Here is a 21,504-nt window from a genome sequence, read left to right as displayed (position 1 = left end):
AGGAGGTCGGAGGGAATCTGAATTTCATTCCCCCGCTCCACCTGTCAAAAACTTAAAAATCCCTCATTGTGGTATCTGATGCATTAAACAATGCAGAAAATGTTTATGCAGGTTTGTATGCATTCATTACTACCAAAGGGACTTGCAAAATACAGAATGCTTGTGTGCATTACATTCGTAGGGGCTCATTACAAGTTAGGGGTGCAGGAAAAAATTGTCAGTAATGGAATTAGCTCCACTTTTACCGCACCGACGTACTACGAGTATGGCCCTGGAGTGGGGGATATACCAATGTCCACCAAAAAATCGGTGGAAATACTGCGGCAGTCCAATGGACTGAAAAATTGGGATTTACTCTACTACCGCCACATGTAATTACCGCCAGACCAAGTGAGAGTAACAGTAATTCCATTGGGAAGTATTCCAGCGGATTTACTGCCGGAATACCACCCAGCTCGTAGTATTTTAAAGTACATAAAGTGTGCTTTGAGTTGTCAGTACTGTAAGCATCCTTCCTGCTTTTCTTGTCCTCCTCTACTTCGCACCATCATTTTCCACCCACATACTCTGTCTGGAAGTGCTAGGTGTGGAACTAATCACTCAACTACTCAGATCATCTCCAGCGCGTGGGGTCGGGGTCGGTCGGTCGGTCGGTCGGTCGGTCTCTCTCTCTCTCTCTCTCTCTCTCTCTCTCTCTCTCTCTCTCTCTCTCTCTCTCTCTCTCTCTCTCTCTCTCTCTCTCTCTCTCTCTCTCTCTCTCTCTCTCTCTCTCTCTCTCTCTCCGTTTATAAGAAGTAATATTTTTGTTCTGTATAATGTACCTCCGTAATGTGATTTAAGGATTGCATTGCTTTACATCTTATGTAATACACATGCAGGAAATGTGCCCCAAGTACAGGGCTAACTGATTCCAGGAGATGTGCCCCAAGTACAGGGCTAACTGATTCTTTATTGCACACCATGAGACACTTGTGTATAGGCACGTTATAAATGTCTTATCATATCATTTGGCCCCTGGAGGTTTGGCAGCATATACCAAGGTCACATACTTGTAAATCAGACTGGATTGTTTATCTTACACAATGGAAAATGCCCAGAAGGGTATGCGTGGGAGGGACCGGGCAGACACGGTATGCCTGCGGGAAGTTCCGCTGAGCAGCATTTCTCACAAAAGGGCCATACACCAGAGACCCTCACTGCTTCAAAATTAAAAGGGAACTTTAAATCTAATGAATTGAATGGTATGGGATATGACATATGTTGCATTGGTGGATTCCAAGAACATTGCACTAAATAGTGATACTAAGTTCATAATGTTTTGCTGCTTGCACTTGTTTCATGAAAATGTAATAATGAACTAACAGGGTTAAAATTCACCATGGGCTGTAGAGTTCATTCAAATTTATCAACGGAAGCTGCAATGCCAGGGCTGTTCTTATTGGGACACTGTGCGTACAGCAAATGACATGTGAATGGTGCATGTGCAAAAGCATCCCCCATGCTCTTTTCCAAGTCCATATGCGTGTCAGATTGCTATTTGCAAGAGCGTGAAAGCCCTAGCTTTTATATTTTCGTTAACAGCAAATGATGCTGGTAATTTTGGTTCAAAAAGGGAGGTCTGTTAATCAGAACCCCCTTACATAAATTCTCCATGCCGAAATCATAGTGCAATCATGTGCCTTTGTAGACACAGACTGCATGTGCCTTCTGCCCCCGCTCTGCCAGGGCACACGGCTGTTTCAAAGGTCACATGTGTATTCTTGACTGCTGATGGAAAACAAGGTTCCTGAAGGCAGAGGTGCCTTTTTAAACCTCTTCACCTCTGATCTTAATTATAATAATTGTATGCCTTAATCACTCTGGTGGCACATGAATCTGTAAACATAAGCCATGCCTGGTTGTGGCATGATGACCACTAAGAGCACACAATTGTCCAGCTACAGCAATTCAATATCACACTACTGTCAGCTACTTGGGCAGACCTCAGATATGACAGGACTGATGTATATTGGCGTCTGACCTGACTGTCTCCGCAGCTGCTATTTGGAATAATAGACAGGATGCTGAAGGAAAGTTCTCTTTATTTTCTGCAGGCAGGGTGATGTAAATGTGATGCTATCAGGCAACAGGCGCTTGCTACAACAATAGGGATTGGATCCCTTAGAACAGGTTTGCTTTGGACCAATCCAGTGAAATTGTTGCCATTAAAAGGAGGGGGCACTCCTCGTCATTCTTTGATTCATCTCTGGACTCTTAGAAAAACAAGAACAATTCATCTGGGCCTCTGTTGGGGATACAGTCTATCCCAAAGTCCTCTGCCATGGAGCTGACGACACCTGGATCTATCGATCTCTTTAAACTACAAGTGCTGCAAATCAGGTCACCCCCTACACACGTGCAGTATACCACCCACAACTCATGTCAAACTTGTGTTTATGTTGCTACCCTTGCTTTCAGATAGGAGAAGGAGATCGTAGCCAGTTAGATAGCACAGTGAGCTAGGCGCTCGCTCCTGATATCTTTGCGCAGCCTTCATTGGCAGGTTTGAATCCTGGCAGGGTCAACTTAGCCTGTCATCCTTCCGAGGCCGATACATTGAGTACCACTCCGTGGGATAATAATGCCTTCTGTTATTTCAGCGCTCTGAGACCTATGGGTGTGCAGCGCTATATAAGAAATACATTATTATTACTATTAAGGATGGAACTGGAGGCTATTGCAATAAGAGCCAATGTAATCTCACCCTAGTGTGTTAGATCCTGTAAAAAGAGCAGATGTCACAGTGACACACAGATCCCCTTGAATATGCTGGGCCCTTCTTGCTGCCCTCTCTTAACATCAGGAGGCAAATGTGTTTTCAGTTGTCTTGGGTAACATAGTTCTTCAAACAGAAACAGTGTACACAAGAATTGACAGTGGGTGGGGTAACCCTATTTCCAGGCGCTTTACAATAGTAGGGTAGTGGGATGCAGATGAGACATCAACCTGCTGATGGAGGGGGAATGGGAAACAGTGGTTTCAAAGGCAGTGGGGGTGGCACATGTAGATCATTTCAACGGGGACCCCGCACAAGCGAACAGCGGCCTCCACAACACCCTAGTCACCCCCCAAAAGATTGCTGTCGCACTCAAGGAATTCCGGGAGAGACAGCTCAGGTGGCTGGTACACACGGTGGAGAACCCTCAAAGTGGAGGTCACCCTCACTTTAGAGTTACCTCAATGTCACTGAGCTTGTAACCAATGAAACAGGGCATTCATGGCCATTTGGGGTTGCCCCGGCGCAGACACTACGGCTGTCTGAACCCTGCATTTCTGCATGCTTGCAGGCCACAGACCACTTGGAAAAAGGGCGCGAGTTGCATTTTAGCCCTATAAAAGGCATATACACAAACAAACGAAGGTACTTCTTGGGGAAAGTATATACAAATTAATACATTCACAAATCAGGTCAAATTCTGTCTTAAACTTCTGAACCCATGCCAGGCCATCCTGGAATGGATGACAGGTGAACTCCCTTCTGTCGTGCGTGCCATGTGGATCAGGTGGACTCCCTTCTGTGTTGTGTGCTATGTGGATCAGGTGGATTCCCTTCTGTGGTATGTGCCATGTGGATCAGGTGGACTCCCTTCTGTAGTGTGTGCCATGTGGATCAGGTGGACTCCCTTCTGTAGTGTGTGCCATGTGGACCAGGTGAATGCCATTGGCAGTGCACACCAGCTGGACTCCCTTCTGTAGTGCGTGATATGTGGATCCGGTGGACTCCCTTCTGTAGTGCGTGATATGTGGATCCGGTGGACTCCCTTCTGTGGTGTGTGCCATGTGGATCAGGTGCACTCCCTTCTGTGGTGTGCGCCAGGCGGACTTCCTTTTGTAGTGCGTGCCATGTGGATCAGGTGAACTCCCTTCTGTGATGTGTGCCATGTGGATCAGGTGGATTCCCTTCCGTGGTGTGTGCCATGTGGTCCAGGTGGACTTTGTGTGTTGTGCATCCCATGTGAATCAGGTGGACTCCCTTCTGTGTTGCATGCTATGTGGATCAGGTGAATTCCCTTCTGTGGTATGTGCCATGTGGATCAGGTGGCCTCCCTTCTGTGGTGCATGCCATGTTGATCAGGTGGACTTCCTTCTGTGGTGCATGCCATGTGGATCAGGTGGACTCCCTTCTGTAGTGTGTGCCATGTGGACCAGGTGAATGCCATCGGCAGTGCACACCAGCTGGACTCCCTTCTGTAGTGCGTGATATGTGGATCCGGTGGACTCCCTTCTGTGGTGTGTGCCATGTGGATCAGGTGCACTCCCTTCTGTGGTGTGCACCAGGTGGACTTCCTTTTGTAGTACGTGCCATGTGGATCAGGTGGAATCCCTTCTGTGATGTGTGCCATGTGGATCAGGTGGATTCCCTTCCGTGGTGCGTGCCATGTGGTCCAGGTGGACTTTGTGTGTTGTGCATCCCATGTGAATCCGGTTGGCTCCCTTCTGGGGCGCGTGCCATGTGGTTTTGGTAGACTCCATTCTGTGGGGCATCCCATGTGAATCAGGTGGACTCCCTTCTGTGATGCGTGCCATGTAAATCAGGTGGACACCCTTCAGTGGTGTCCACCATGTGGATTAGGTGGACTCCCTTCTGTGGCGTGCACCATGTCAATCAGCTGGATTCCCTTCTGTGGTGCATGCCATGTGGACCAGGTGGACTCCCTTCTGTGGTGCGTGCCATGTGGATCAGGTAGACTCCCTTTTGTGATGTGTGCCATGTGGATCAGGTGGACTCCCTTCTGTGGTCCATGTCATTAGAATCAGGTGGACTCCCTTCTGTGGTGCGTGCCATGTGAATCAGGTGGACTCTCTTCTGTGGTGAGTGCCATGTGGATCAGGAGGACTCTCTTCTGTGGTGCGTGCCATTTGGCTCAGGTTGACTCCATTCTTTGGTGCATGCCATGTGGATATGGTGGACGCCCTTCAGTGGTGTGTACCATGTGGATCAGGAGGACTCCCTTCTGTGGTGCGTGCCATGTGGACCAGGTGAACGCCGTCTGTGGTGCGTGCCAGGTGAACTCCCTTCTGTCGTGCATGCCATGTGGAGAAGGTGGACTCCCTTCTGTGGTGCATGCCATGTGGATCAGGTAGACTCCCTTTTGTGATGTGTGCCATGTGGATCAGGTGGACTCCCTTCTGTGGTCCCTGTCATGAGAATCAGGTGGACTCCCTTCTGTGGCACGCGCCATGCGAATCAGGTGGACTCTCTTCTGTGGTGTGTGCCATGTGGATCAGGAGGACTCCCTTCTGTGGTGCATGCCATGTGGCTCAGGTTGACTCCCTTCTTTGGTGCATGCCATGTGGATCTGGTTGACTCCCTTCTGGGGTGCGTGCCATGCGGATCTGGTAGACTCCCTTCTGTGGTGCATGCCATGTGAATCAGGTGGACTCCCTTCTGTGTTGCATCCCATGTGAATCAGGTGGACTCCCTTCTGTGTTGCATCCCATGTGAATCAGGTGGACTCCCTTCTGTGGTGCGTGCCATGTGAATCAGGTGGACTCCCTTCTGTGGTGTGTGCCATATGAATCAGGTGGACGCCCTTCAGTGGTGTGTACCATGTGGACCAGTTGAACTCCCTTCTGTCGTGCATGCCATGTGGATTAGGTGGACTCCCTTCTGGGGTGCGTGCCATGTGGATCAGGTAGACTCCCTTTTGTGATGTGTGCCATGTGGATCAGGTGGACTCCCTTCTGTGGTCCATGCCATGAGAATCAGGAGGACTCCCTTCTGTGGTGCGTGCCATGTGAATCAGGTGGACTCCCCTCTGTGCAGTGGCGTCGCCAGGAATCAAATTTAGGAGGGGCACAGAGGGGGCCAAAGACAAAAGTAGGTGGGGCACAGACAAATGTAGGGGGAGAACATGGTCACTGCTCGTTTTAGGTAGGGGGGGCACAAAGGGGGGCACAAGGTTCACAGGGCCCAGGCCCCCCCCCTAGCGACACCACTGCCTCTGTGATGTGTGTCATGTGAATCCGGTGGACACCCTTCAGTGGTGTGCACCATGTGGATCTGGTAGACTCCCTTCTGTGGTGCGTGCCATGTGAATCAGGTGGACTCCCTTCTGTGTTGCATCCCATGTGAATCAGGTGGACTCCCTTCTGTGGTACATGCCATGTGAATCAGGTGGACGCCCCTCTGTGATGTGTGCCATGTGAATCCGGTGGGCGCCCTTCAGTGGTGTGCACCATGTGGATCAGGTGGACTCCCTTTTGTGGTGCGTGCTATGTGGATGAGGTGGACTCCCTTCTGTTGTGCATGCAATGTGTATCGGGTGGACTCCCTCCTGTGGTGCGCGCCATGAGAATCAGGTGTATTCCCTTCTCTGGTGCTTGCCACTTGAATCACGTGGACTCCCTGCAGAGGGGTAGACAGGGTGGGGCCTGAGCGGGCACGGTCCAACCAAAATCTGTAAATGCCCACTCAGCAGCACTGTGTGGGCATTTACAGATGTTAATGTCACTGCTGTGGGCCTAACTACATTAGCTTCAGGCCCCACTTGTTAGACAATCCTGCGTACGCCTGGTGCTTGCCATGTAAATCACCAGGTGAACTCCCCTCTGTGGTGCGTGCCATGTGGATTCGGCCACAGACTGAGGGGGTGCAGGGATTTCTGCAGCCCAAAGTGAATTGGCATTTTACCACCTCCTTGACCAAGACATGGGGTCAGATTGAAGCTTGCAGCGGTCATTTGTCCTCCCCTCATGACTGCCCTAGGCTGGTTGTGCCTGGTGTTGCCTCGCTGAAGGACTGGCACAGCAATGACAGTTGTCAGTTTTGTACAGAGGCCACTCACTCGGTGAAGCAAGTCCCAAAGCTATGAATCCCAGAACGCGCGGACGCTCAGGGCCGGCACGCGCGCAGCAGATCGCGTCATCTGCCTGCTTTTGTCTGCACTGTGAGTTAAGATTGGTCCATTATGGGATAGATGGCCCTTGCTTTGTCAGTCTGCCAGGCTTAGGGTTCCATTGAAATGACTCTTCGTCACTGCCTGATCACGAGTCCTTCATAGTTTGCACAAGAGTTTTCTGGTATTTTTCTTTTTTAGTAGTCATAAAATGTATTTCGGTCGAATGCCCATAAAACATGGTACAATGCAGAATAAATCAAAAGTTGCAATTGCTCCACATATACAATCAAATGTGATCAACACATTTAGGTCTAAGAACCCAGAAGCAGTGTCGGTGTCTATAATCAGTTAAAAATCTGATAAAAATATTCGATCAAACGTCCATAACCATGAAGTCTATCCTGTGCCCAGAAGACCCGGTGGGCGGTCTGGCACGAGTGGTCTTCCAATGATTGTGCCAGGAAGGCTCTTTTTTCTAGGGCCAATTTGAGATACGTAAACACCTTATGCAGACCTACAGGGGTCTGTAGGGCTAACGACTTGCTTTCTGCCCCCGGTAGCATCCTGGAACTGAAGAACTGAGGAGAGCAAGCACGCCTCTTCTCCTGAGCGCGCTAAACCAGGGGGTTGTATTGTCCTGGCTCCCTGCACGGCATAGGCAGAGCCGTTGGGGTATGGGTGAATGATTAGGCTGTGAGTAGTGCATCTTATGGGGAACTGGTTGAGACGCATTCTAATGAAAATCACTTGCTCGTGGGTTAACGGTACAAGGTCTAGTACAGAGTGGTTAGTGGTAGGAGTCAACATGGATGCATACTGGACTACTGAAGGCCTATTGAAGCCTCTCGCCCTGCTATGGCTGACAAACAATAGGCTTTCCCTTTACACTAGATGCTGTATGCAGACCAATGGCTCGAGAGCTCTCTAGTGCAAAAGCTAGCTTGCAAGAAAACTCAGAGGTCCATCAGGCAAGACAACAGGCCTTATTACAAGTACTGCCGTGCAGAGATAATTCCATTACTACGCTTGCTATGCGGTGTGGATGATGTACCGCCAGCATTTTGTGGTAGGTAAATCATACATTTTACACTGCCTTATTCCCACTCGTGATCCTGTGGTAATGCCCAGGACGGGGTAGTGGGAACAGTAAACGAGTTTGGCGGTAATTCTGTGGTTTTACAGCTGGGTTACCGACCAATTCGTTGCGATGCCCAATATTCCATAATTCCGCTTCACAAAGCCCACAATGAGAGCACGAGCATTCTCAGCAGGTAGCCTGGGGAATGGGGCTTGCATATCAGTGTTAGACCACTGCATTTGCAAAAAGGCACAGCACTCGTACCCAGACATACTCGTAGAACACAGAATAATTCCTCAGCCGGCAACGCCCACACGAGCTGGTGCTACGAGACATAGTTATGTTGGTGTCTTTCACCTACGGCCCAAAGACCGCAAGTCAACTCCTACCCGACAGACAAACCTGCAGGGACGCAATTTCACCGAAATGCAAGGGGTAGCCGAAGTGACATCACATGAACCTTGACCTCTGATGACATCACAGGAAGGGATGTCATTTGACCCCACCCTGAAGTGACATCACAGGAAGTGATGAAACACGACCTTTCACCCCTTGACAAAACAATAAGTGGCATCACATAGCATTGTTCATAAGTACACTATGAAAAATATGGTTACGATGCCACTATAATGTGATATACATTTCATACAAGAATGGATCACCATTTGCATCGTTAATATCAGTGTGTATGTTACCAAATGACTGTGAATGCAAGCAGACGTCCAAGGCCAAATGATAATGCTGTGTTATTATATAGCACTTACGCTTACTTACATGTTATATAGAACAAATATACATACGATATCACCCAATCCAACCTGTGTAGGTACTCATTTATCAATCTCAGAAGGATAAAAGGCTGAGTTGGCCTTGCCGGGATCCAAACCTGTAACCTGCTGATCACACACACACACATATATCGCTGCAGCGAGCGCTAAACCCACTGAGCTGGTAACAGATTTAACAGCAGGTCAGTTCATCGGCAGGTCTGGTGAAAAGTTGGCCACATATGAAGCCTGCATGGATCTACTTTTCAGGCTTCATAGGTTGGCCTCACACGGCATCCCGTACTCTGGGCACTCGTTACCTCATAAATGCAAACAAATATCCTGAACTGCATGCCATGCAGATAGGAAAGGCACAATGAAATGAAGGGCCACTTCGTGTTATCGTCAAACATTTCTTCAGTGTACAAAAGCTTTTAGGACACCGAGGTGGAATGTTTTGGGGTGATCATAACAGACAACAGCAGAAAAAAACATGCTATAACTGGAACTTGCAAAAAGCAAAATACATAGGGCCTCATTACACGGACGGCGGTGGACCAAGGTGCTATTGGCACCGTGGTCCATGCCGGTAAAATACCGGCACCGCCTTGGTGGAAAGGGGAATTACCGCCCTATTCCAAGGTTGGCGGGGCGGTAATTCCCCCTTCCGCCATTGCTCTTCCCCATTCCCATTTTTGCCCCGTAGGGCATAATGGGAATGGGGAAGGTGCTAATTACGGCACCGCAAATTGCGGTACCGTAATTAGCTCCCTGGTCCCTTTGCGGGTTGGTTTTTAACGCCTGCAAAACGCAGGCGTTAAATTCTCCGACCCGCAAAGGGACCTCGTAGTAAGGCGGTAAGGGTTAACGGTCACCGGTACCATTAACGGTGACCATTAACCCTTACCGCCGTCCGTGTAATGAGGCCCATTGTCCGAAATTGATGCTTATTCGACTCTAAATGCTTTTTGGAAGTTTTTGCCTGCATTGTGATTTTGAGGTGTTTAAGAACAGACTAAATCAGTGACTCGCCCCCTGAAGCTTGCCTGAAATAAACCTTTATTGAGTCTAGCAATTATTGTATAGAATTCAAGTAAGATAAATTATTTGTTATTCCTATTCTTTCTTTTTTAGTGTCATTGCGCAAAGTGGTACACCTGTGGAACCCCCCCTGTTTTTATTTTAAGAGGCTTGAACAAGAAAGCCAGCCACTCCATAAACAAAGAGCCACATGGTGCTGCCCCCAGCCCAGGAGCTTTTATCTAAAAAAATAATAATAATAGGGGTAGCAAGGGAGACCACAAGGGTAGCAAGGGAGACCTCGGGCGTTGTAGGAACGACTCCTGGCAACCCCTAAATGACGTCCCTGCAAGCCTGGGTTGTTATCCTCAACTACATTTTTGTAATGTTGGCTGCATGAGAATTAATGCAAAACAAAAGAGATGATGGATGGAAGGTTTAGAATTAATTTTAACCTTTGGCATTGCTCTGGGCAACCCTCCAGACCATAGTTCTTCACCTGCCAAGCTATTACAGAAGGATGAAAGACAATATGCAAATCAGGCTTGGTCCCACCCGAAAAAGGGCAGTCCAGCCCGAACTATCGCGTGACATGCCAACACACACAATGCGGTCAAAAACGATTGTTTTTTACTTTCACCAACGACTACTGCAGAAGACAAGATAGGCGTCAGGATGACTTGTTAGAATATGCTATCCACACATTTGCTACAACATAGCCTTGAAAAAGCACCTTTTGATGCAAAACACACGTCGCCTTAGATTTATCTTGACATGTTAACATAAAACAGCCACTGAGGTAAGCAGGATATGTGGGATTGCAGACGACCTTTATGGATCTGCGTGATTTTTCCATCGTGGAAAAGTATGTGACGGAAAAGTTTGCATGAGAAATGTACTCACCACAAAACGTTCATACATTTCCCATGAAAACATACATTTAAAACCCCTACAAATCCACAACCACAACACACCCACAACACAACCCCAACACACCTCCACCCACACCCCCAACAAACCCCCACGCACACCCTACTTACCTTTCAAGACACACTGTGTCCTAGCGGCGCTGGCTTCTGTGATTTCTTTTTTTTCGGGCAGCTGCAGGGGTTTCCCCTCACAACGCCCGCTTACTATACTGTACAGTGTAGTGAGCGGGGTGTTGCGGGGAACACCCCCGCAGCCACCGTTATTTTTTTCTCGGGTGTGCTGCGGGGATGTCCCCCGCAACCCGCACTTACTATACCGTATCATATGGTGAGAAGGGTGTTGCGGGGGACACCCCTGCATCCCCCGCAGTCTTTTTTTTTTACCTACCTAAAATGCATGCCACCAAAGGTTCAAACTTTTGGTGTTCGAACCTTTGGTGGCATGCATTTACAACCTTTTTGTATAGGTTGGAACTTTCGGTGCGGGCGTTTTTGGCCTATACTGACCTTTATTAGAAGACCTTACTACTTACCATACACGGAGCGCGTGCAGTGCATACCTAAGAATATCCTCTGGTTTCTCCCTTTTTTTTAAACCATAGCGCCATATAGTGCATTTCAAAGCACATTTTGCAAATATAGTTTACAGATAAAAGCAGCAATTATGATGTGGAGCTCTGAAGGTCTACACAGTCATATTGTAGCAGAAAAGGACTAGATTATGTTGAGTAATGCCCATTGCTTTAACTCTCCTCCATGGTCACCTTAGTCTATGAGGTAACCCTATCTGAAAAGAGAATTGCCCTTAAAATATTCACCCCATCCCTTGTTTGCCCCTGGCTCCTCCCTCTCATGGACCTATAATGGAGCCTAGACCTCCTCCTGTAGTACCACATAATTCAGACATGTCGACCCGTTGTGGGTTCCGAGTGGGCAGGAAGCGAGCATGGTGATGTGGGTGGAGACTTGAAGTAATGGGTATTACCCAACATGCTCTGGGCATTACATGTAACTCCGCCTCGCATTTGAGCTTCCTCATTCTATAAGGATATACCGGTGACGCAGTAACGGCCGGCCCATAATCCGCCACCAGAGTCGCGTATGAGTTCAATTGCCACACCTGTAGTCCGTGACCCCGCCCACCGTTTTAATGCAATATTACTGTGCTGAGCACAGAAGCGCCTGTTCTGGCCTCACCTGAGACTTGGACCCGAATCTGCTAAGGATCAATGAAGGTAGAGGGTGAAGCCCATGTAGATGCTCCACAAATACCAGATAACAGTAGACCCGTTGCCTTACCCTCGAAGCTGAGACGCGCCTTCTCGACCGATTCAGATTCATCAGAGAGAGAGGAGCACCGCTCACCTCGTCTGCCCTCAATGTGACCAGTCTTAACCATCTGCTAAGGGAAGAAACTGGAGGTTTGGACCCAATTCCTAGTTTGTCCAAATGTTACAAAGAGCATATCCCTCAAAGATTCTGTCCTCATCATTACTGCTCTCCTGCCTTCCAGCAGAGGCAGCTTCTGTTAACCGCTACATCCATTTCTGGAAAGAACAAGAGCCCAAGTGTCAACACTTAGGCCTTTGAGAGGATCCTGAAGTAAAGAGGTCTGCAGCCCAGTGCTTCAATGGCACCCAGGTTTTAAATAACAGAGATTGCCACCCGAAATAATGTCTTCCAAGTTAGCCACACTAGAGCCACGTATTCTAACGGTTCATAATGTGCCAGCAATACATATTTTAACACTTGGGTTAAGTCCCAGAGAGGGATTCACTTCTTGCTACGGAGTGGGGGATTAAGAATTAAGATACATATCAATATAGGTTTCCATGTCATTTCGCCGACCCCCTTTTTTCCGATGGGTGTTTTGCCGAAAAACTTCATTGAAATGTAGTTTTTATTATATTTGGGGTGTTCCCCCCAAAGTTACCATCAATTTAATTATGCTTTTTATTTACCTTCCCCCCCCCAACCATTTATTTACCCTTTCTCACCCCCCCAACAATTTCAATGGGAATTTTCGGCAAAACTCCTCTAGCAAAACACTGGTCCATAAAAAGGGGGTCAGCAAAAGGACGTGATATCCAATTTAGGTACCAGTTCCACCCAGTACGCCAAACCTCCCTATGCTTTTATGGTGGCCCACTGGACTTTAAAAATGGCCACCACAAGACCCTTGCAAAACCCATCTATTGTACGAGGAAGTCTATCGCCCTTGAGGGATCAAAACACAGAGGATAGAAGAGTGTAACCAGCACCAAACTTGAAAAGCTGACAAGTGGTGTGAAAATAGTCTGCATGTAGAGGGGCGACTAGACATTTAAAATTCCTCTGTTCCCTCTCCTGATAAACCCAGGCCCTGCTTCCTAACCACCATGCCAAGAGCCTGAGCTGGCATAGGCAATGTTTTGACATTGACCGGAATTCTTAGGGCAATGGCATAGTAGGGGGGGAATCAGAGTCCGGTTAATCGATAGTTCCGGAAGGAGAAGAAACCATGTCCTCCTGGATCCACGGGGATCTATGAGAAAACTAAACCCTTTCCCTCATATCATTCAGAGAACCTTGGGGATTAGAGGAAAGGAAGAAATGTGTACAACAGGCTCCTAGGTCACTTCCTATTCAGACCATCCCATCCCCATGCCTGTGAATTTCGAGAACTGTGAACAGAACTGGGTCACCATTGAAGCCAGAAAACCTGAGGAGGGGGGTATTGCTGGTCTGGTAATGCCCACAGGGCGATAGTTACAAGCCCGAGTGAAGAAAGCACACCTACCCCTAATCAAAAGTATTCCCCTAAAATATAGAACAACGAAACTGGTTCTGTAAAATGACATTTGAAAAAAGATTATGGGGAGGGCGCTAATAGAATAGGATTACTTACGTAACCGGTCCCCCAGAGCGGGCACAGGCGCGGCGGGCGATCCTCCGGTCCCGCCAGAGCTCTCCTCTAGCGTGCACCTCTGATCATCCATTCGGTTGCTCTGAAATTTACTGAGTAGGTCAAAGAAGCAGTCCTCATCGGACGGCGCCCGCTTGATTTTCTGCCAAAGGAGAGAAAAGCAGGATGTTGAGCACACAAGTCTGCAGGCGTTCTTTCTAGGCAGCCAATGGGGAAATGCAGGCAGGGACCATAGGGCTGTAAACTTCCATTTTGTTACCCACCATCCAAACACTTTGCTAATAAAGACAGACAATGCGGCAGGTGGTGTAATACACTTGGTCCTACTCATGTCCATTAAACACCCTGTCCAGCGTCGTAAGGATATCCTTTCCATACGCCACTTCCTCTCTGACTGTAGGCACCGGAAGTGGTGCCCTTGACTGAAGAAAGCCCCCTCTGCACCATCCTACACAATCCTACAGGCACTTGAGGTGAGGTTTGGGGATCTAAAAAGTGTGTGGCTGTATACCCAAGAAATTAGAAGGGGAATGTGTGTGTATAGATTCGGAGCAATCGCTAGACTGCACCCCACTAGAGTGTGGCACCTCCTGGATACCAAGGCCAGGTGCTGAGTAAAGGGGCTATGCATGAGACCTTATACCCGCCCACCCCATGAACAAAGAAAAGAGCATTTCCTTTTGTACCAGAGGGCAGAGGCTACTGTGCCAACTGTACTGAGCAGGTACCATGTGAACAGCCTGGTGACACGTGCCATGGAGGGCCTGGCAGTGTTCTCCTCTGCCTACTCAGATGTGTGTGGTCGAGAAACATTTGCACATGTGCTAGTGACATGCAAGCAGCGCAGCACGCACCATGTGATCACACATGCAGGATGGTGGCAGGCACAGGTAAGGTGTCGTCTTGTATGTGCACTGAAGCCCTCCAGAATTGCGGGCAGAAGGCGGCACTCTGCAACGATGCGCATTCCAGGGCTCAGGTGGGAAAGGGCGCTACAGCACGAGCCTGTCAAATCTCTCACCTGTGAGAGCAGCGGGGGTTTAAACAATCCTTACCCGGCTGCATCTAATGTGTAGTGGTACAGGACAGAAACTTGCCCTACCCATATCGACATACACCCAGGATGGAGCCAAACACTTAACTTCTCTGCTCAGCATATCCTCAAAGTTAAGGTATGTAACGGGCCAAGGGAGGGGATGATGATGATGATGATGATGATAATCCTTCCTTCCTTCCTTCCTTCCTTCCTTCCTTCCTTCCTTCCTTCCTTCCTTCCTTCCTTCCTTCCTTCCTTCCTTCCTTCCTTCCTTCCTTCCTTCCTTCCTTCCTTCCTTCCTTCCTTCCTTCCTTCCTTCCTTCCTTCCTTCCTTCCTTCCTTCCTTCCTTCCTTCCTTCCTTCCTTCCTTCCTTCCTTCCTTCCTTCCTTCCTTCCTTCCTTCCTTCCTTCCTTCCTTCCTTCCTTCCTTCCTTCCTTCCTTCCTTCCTTCCTTCCTTCCTTCCTTCCTTCCTTCCTTCCTTCCTTCCTTCCGGAACTGTTTATGTATGCTGAAGGTAACGAAGGACAGAGTACACACAGCAAAAGAACAATTGAGGGATGGGGGTGCATTTTGAGGAGATTTGCGTATTGGGAGATCATTCATGGCCCCATTTGCAATCCACTTTTTAAAAATGACCCCCAAATTACCCTCCAAAATTCTGAAGCTGGCTTCACCCCTGCTTGCTGGTTTAGTGCTACCTCGCTGGAGGTGATCACTGGACTACCCAACACCCTCAAGCTAATGACTGCCAAAAGAAATACAGAACAAGACAAATGTAGACATTAGCTGCAGCACCTCCCACCTACAGTCACCAGTGTAAACAAATGGCTAGTCACCAGTGATCTAAAGCAATGCACAATGGCTGGTCACCAGTGATCTAAAGCAATGCACAATGGCTGGTCACTAGTGAGCTACAGGAATGTACACATATCTTTCCAGTTCCCACAAAACCATAATATGCCCTTTCCCAGCCCTCACAACAATGACACATTCCCCAATTCAGAAATGCTGCAGTAATGCTTATATCTGGCAGCTTTGCATAATGCCCCAACAATGCACACACACACACTTCCACAATGCCACAGCACAAACGTACATTACTCGTCCAATTTCCACAGTGACATGAAATGCACACAGTGCCAATTTCCACACGCCAGTTAACTGATGAAACCAGTGTTCAGTGGCTCAGTGGCATGCATGCCCAGTTGCCATATCCCAAGTCACATGTATTGTCAGATTTCCTATATCATTACAGATATTCTCCCATGCTCACGTACATTCATGACCATTTCCAACATGCTCGGTTAATGTATGACCGGCCCGTACACACTCCTAAAATAACAGGTATGACCCCTTTTTACTTTCACAGTCAGGGGTATGATCAGCTGGCATCATGCCAATTTATCAATATTCGTAGCTGACATCATGCCCAGTTACATATTTTTCCAGCTAAATATATCCCCAGTTCCCCCCTTCTCACTTACAGATACCTCCCACATGCCCCCCACCCTGGAATTCCACGGTACAGAGGACTTGATGAGGACCCTGATACTTTGCGGCTACTCTATGGCACCAGATCTGGAAAAAGTCCTGTGAAAATATTCTATTACAACTGGCATTGACAAAGGAGACGTTGGAACAAAATCCCAACGCAGTGAAGAAAAAACTATGGGAGACTGACTGGATCGACACGATCGATCAGCGCGCAAAACATTTGTGCATGAAAGATTATGCATGGGAAAGTAAGGCACTAAACGTGATACCTAAGTACTTAAAAAAGTTTCCTTGCCCAAGGAGAAGACAGATTTTCCTAACATTAAGGCTGAATCTATTCCAGACGTCCGAGATCAAAAACATGAGAAAAAGGAAGGGCGTGATAATGGAAACTAACTGTCGATTTTGCAACCGTGAAATAGAGACATTAAAACACCTGCTAATCTCATGCCCAAAACTGAAAGCCATGAGAACTAAATTCTTGGGAACAGAGCTTTCAAAGCTCTCCACCTATAACGAAGAAGATTGGTGGAAAAAAAATGCATGATGGAGAAGATGGTAAACTGACGTTTGCACTAACGTTGTTTCTGGAGGAATTGGACTAATTACTGATGAAGTGCGAAAACTAAAATTAGTGGAGGAATGAAATGTTTGTTTTAAAAAAGTTTGTAATAAGCTGATTTAAATAAAATCAAACATAAATTTTAAAAAAAACTATGGCACCAGTCTATATGCAGACATGACAACACGTATACCAATCAATTACTAATTTATTTCTTTATTATTTATTGGTGCAGCGCATATACACAAATGAAGTGCTTCAAAGCGCTTCAAGGCGGGAAGGGAGCAAGAGAATACAGTAGTCATTCTTAGGCCTTGAAGTTTCCGAATGATCTAACGAAAAAGTAATTGGCGTACTAGGCCTGACGGCATTTCTCCTAGTGCAAGTGCATGAAGTGTTCCAGGGGCAACCAAACTAGGGAGGGAAGACAGACAGAACTTACTAGTCCTAGTAAATTTGGGTTATGCAAGTGTACAGACAGACCTGCGGGGGGGGGGGGTGGTATCAACCTAATCAGTCAGAACCAGGCAACAGATACTCAGACATGATCACATCACTCAAGCACTATTTGTTTATTGTGATTTGCCAGGCAACTACTGCATTAACATCTCTTGAAGGCACCAAAGGCCAGAGGAGGAGAGCACAGGAACAAGCAGAAGGAGGAGCAAAGAGGCTCATCATGAAAAGGTTTGATATAATTCAGATCGTTTAAGTGCAAGGGGAAAGAGAAACGGGGCAGGTGCAGGTGTATACAGTGAAGAAATGCAATCCTGACTTAAGTGCAAGGGTTCAAGAGTTCAGTCAAGGGAGTGAAAGTGCCGGTACATTTTAAGACATAGGACCTCATTATACATGTGGCGGTGTGGCAAAAGTAAGTGGTAAAATGATGGTAATTCCATTATCTTCCCTTTACCGTCACATTACCGCGCCACTATATTACAGGTCCTGGCTCCATTGGTGAGGAACAGAATGAGCCTCTAGCAATAAGCTGTAAATCATCCATTTTACTGTTCAAAAGTCGTCTGAATGACATCAGCAGAATTAGTGCTCAGCGCTTAGGACTCCAAAAATGGGGAATAACACCACTGTGCTACCACTCGTAATCCTATGGCGAATCCACGAACATGGGTGGCAGTAACAGTGATCCCTTTTGGTGGTAAACTTATTTACCACCAAAATTGTATTGAGGCCCCTAAATATTAAAGTTTGTGATGACAAGAGTTAGCCCCAAGCCCAGCTAGCATTCCACTCTGGACAATGGGGCAATAACTCCTTGAACTAGAGGCTGAGAAAGATTGAAATCTCCTATTATAGTAAAAGCCACCCCATGCCATGCAGATGGGGTGTGCCAACCAACCCGCAGCGGGAAAGAGTACTGTGTCAAAGGAAGTTTTGAGGTTTCCGTAATCTCAAGAGGCTCCTTTAACTTCTGAGGGCAATAGGTAAGACCGCTTGACTGGCTGCTGGCCGAGTAAAAGGCCATCTCTCATGTCCTGTGAACCACTCCCTGAGCATAGTAGGAGAAGGGTCCTGAATACTTGTATCAACTATCAATAAATGAGCGTCCCCACCCCAAAACCTCGGGTCAGCAACTTCCAGCAGATCCTGCCAAATAACATGCAAAGCAGCAAGATGGGTGTTTCCCTGCAGGCCGATTTGATGGAATCCCGGGTCATCGAGTCCAATCTCAACATTGCAGGGGAAACATCATTTCCCTTGTGCACCCCCTTCACCACCCGCCCCCTACGCAGGGGATACCCCTGCAACTCCTATAATCTACCCTGCCCGCCCCTGCCCCACTACATGGGGGACACACGCGGCCTGCTCTCCGTCCCGTTCTCCCTCATCCCCACTCTTTCCTCTAATCATGCTCACACATACATACATATAAACACACACACACACACACACACACACAACAACACCAACAACTCACACACAACACCCACAACACACACATAACTAACCCCAGGCCCCGGAAGTATCGTGTTGTGCAGTGACCGATTTCCAGTGAGTTTGCTGCAAACTAATAGTCCGGAACGGTAGAAGGTTGGCTGTGTTCAGTTGGAAAGTATAGGAAAACCTACCAATAGATCTAAGACCGCAGTAAGAACAGTTTAAACTCAGAGACCCTTTAAAGACCAGGCCCTTCTGCAAGCTCACAGACCCTAAGCAAAGGAACCTTGGGCAACAATGATGGCTCCACGTCTCCCAAGAACCAATAACAATTCTAAGTCTACGGGGGTTTCAGCCTTGGCTTCATAGCGAAAATAACCTACCACCACCTTGAACTGCCTTATACAAATAACACGTGTGTTTTCAATCCCTGGAATCCTCCCTTCCACTGTCTCGGTTTCTCTCGACCCTCCGCAGAGCACAGTTGTACTCGCGGGTGCCTTTTATTCTGCCAGGTCTGACCTGGCGGAATGAAAGGCACCCGCGAGCACAGCTTGCCTGTAGCACCAGCACGGTAATGAACCGTGCCGGTGCTACAGGCATCCCCAGTCCCATTGAGCCTTATTGGGCTCAATGGGAATGAGCATCACCCAATTCCAGCACCCACGAAAGGGCAATTACAGGGTCCAGCGGGGCCGGAATACCCCGGCAATTGCCCATTCTCGGGTGCCAGATTTCCTTGCAAAATTGGAGGTAGCCTTGCCGGTTTTGCCAGCAAGGCTACCTCCAACCATTGTCTTCGCTCGACCCATCATCTGGTAAATTAGAGTTTTTAGAGATTAAAACATACGTTGTCGAGAGCTGGGGCTTGCCCCTGCATAAGATTTTTGCAAACTAGAGAAAAATATGCCCACACCCCACCAACGCATCTACTGAAGAAAAACACCAAACCCATTTGCGATTGTTGCAACCATAACCACCTATTTAAGCCTGTTTAACCGCCATGGACAACCTTTGTGGCATCTGTTGGGGAGAATTCTCAAATGGCTGATTTCCCGTACCTAAAGAGTCCCCGTTTGTGTGATCTTCGGCACTGGAGCCTCACCTACTCCATGTGCACCACTTTTTGTGTGTGTTACAAAGCACCTTCAGTGCAGTGACACAGAGTTGTCTTTGAGACTTCCCACTGACTCCATTTTTCTGGGGCTGACTCCTGTCCCCCAGAAACATGTAAAGTTGCCATTAACTTTATATAGTCACTTTAAACCACAGACCCAGTACACCCCATCTTACATGGAGTATTGGAAAGGGTTAACTCTTATCCCTTTTTGTCTGTGCCTCTTAGAGTCTTGTTTCGCTCCCTTAACATTGAGACTTGGCCGGTGGCAGTGGTAACTACCCTAACTTTCCTACCGCGATTATATTATATAAACGTGGTACTGTTTTAGGCTACTATAGTAGCCTTCAACATAAACCCGCTTGACCAAATACATTTTATTTTGGCTCCGGCTGGGTTTTTTCGCCATTACTTTTTGTTAAAGTCTTTCTCATGTTTTACTCTACACGCCAAACCGGCGATGATTCCTTTTGTTCCCTGTCTTTTTGCGGGCTTCTGCACAGAAGCCCTCCTTAAGGCGCCTGATAGTTTAGAGGGGCAGGATGTGAGGGAGGGATCTTCGGACCCCTGCCATGGGTTGCCTTAGCAACCCAAGTCGCACTCTTGTCTGATTGGATGAGGAGACTGGCCTTGCCAGGCCAGCCACCCTGCTGTGTGATTGACAGCCAGGCTGTATGAATGGGGGGAAAACTGCATAAAAAGCAGGTCTCTGGGACTGGAAGAGCAGAGTCGCCACTGGAACGATAGAACCAATCAGGAACTGGAAGAAGAGGACCCCTACCACAACTGAACCGCCCGGTGAAGACCTGCTGCAGGTCAGAATCTCTAAATCCGATGACAGAGAAGATCCTTCAGGAAACTTCTTCCCTTGAGCTGGTGGGACCAACCAGTTCGCCCAAACTGCAAGCCAGGACCCCTCTTCTGGTCGAATTCGCTGTACAGAGCTACAGTGGGCCGGATAGCCAGGAAGGTCGGACCCTGCTTGGGTTTTAACCTTTTATTCATTGTTTTGCTCTGCTGCTGGTGTCTTCCCTGGGTGGCGCAGGACCCCCCAGTCTTCCTACTTCGTGTCAGTTCGACAGTCGCTTCAGGAACCGTGAGCCTGCAGGAACCACCAGGAACGTCTGCCTCAGCTACAGCTCCCTCTCCGTTTTAAGGTACTGCGCAAATCCAGTTGTCTGTTTCGGTCAGCCGCGGTGAAAGTGTTTGAAATCTTTCTCCAATCCGAGGGCTTGTCCTTCTCTTCGAACTAACTTTTCTACCAACCAACTTCGTCCAGAATCTGTGCCACGAACTTTACCGTGAATTACCCTGAACTGTGTGATCTTGAGCAAAAGACTTTTGTCCTATTGACTTTGGCCCTAAGCCTTTTCTATCTGAGCTCCTCACTGTAGTCTCTCTTGTTCCATTGCCCTGATTACTTACCTGTTGGATTTGCCTAATTTCTAATAACTTTGTCTTTCCCTCCCTTTTAAATAGCTGGAGTGCCATTTTGCTCCCACTTCATTTGTGAGCGTAACTTGTCTGGAATTTAAGGGAAGTGGTGTGGTGTATTTATGATTGTGATTTTTGATTTCCTTAGAAAGGTGAACTGTTATACAACTGATAAGTAAATAAATATATATTCTTTTACTTAGAAACATTGAGTCAGTGTTTGCCTGAATCATAGTAATTGATGTCCTTTGTGTAACTATTTGTACTGCTCACTTACTCTCGAGATAAGTCTGGCTGCTCCGCTACTGCTACCACTATAACTGTGTAGTACAGGCTTGTACCAAAGGTGACATTGTACTGTCACTTGTAGTCTTAATTGTGTGT

General features: G+C 47.7%; 1 protein-coding gene across 5 annotated transcripts in view; it reads right to left on the bottom strand.

The window, feature by feature from the left end:
• GPSM1 (G protein signaling modulator 1) overlaps positions 1-21,504 on the bottom strand; it is a 1,136,422-nt gene that overhangs the window by 77,474 nt on the left and 1,037,444 nt on the right. For all 5 annotated transcript variants that reach the window (XM_069609568.1, XM_069609567.1, XM_069609566.1 and 2 more), the window contains exon 12: positions 13,563-13,722. In XM_069609568.1, coding sequence (XP_069465669.1) covers positions 13,563-13,722 — 160 coding nt within the window. The remainder of the gene's footprint in view (positions 1-13,562; positions 13,723-21,504) is intronic.

This window comes from Ambystoma mexicanum, chromosome 8 (genome assembly GCF_040938575.1).
Source record: "Ambystoma mexicanum isolate Mex_15411 chromosome 8, UKY_AmexF1_1, whole genome shotgun sequence".
Lineage (NCBI taxonomy): Eukaryota > Metazoa > Chordata > Amphibia > Caudata > Ambystomatidae > Ambystoma > Ambystoma mexicanum.
Note: the sequence above shows the minus strand (reverse complement) of the source record. Positions and strands in the feature narration are given on the sequence as shown.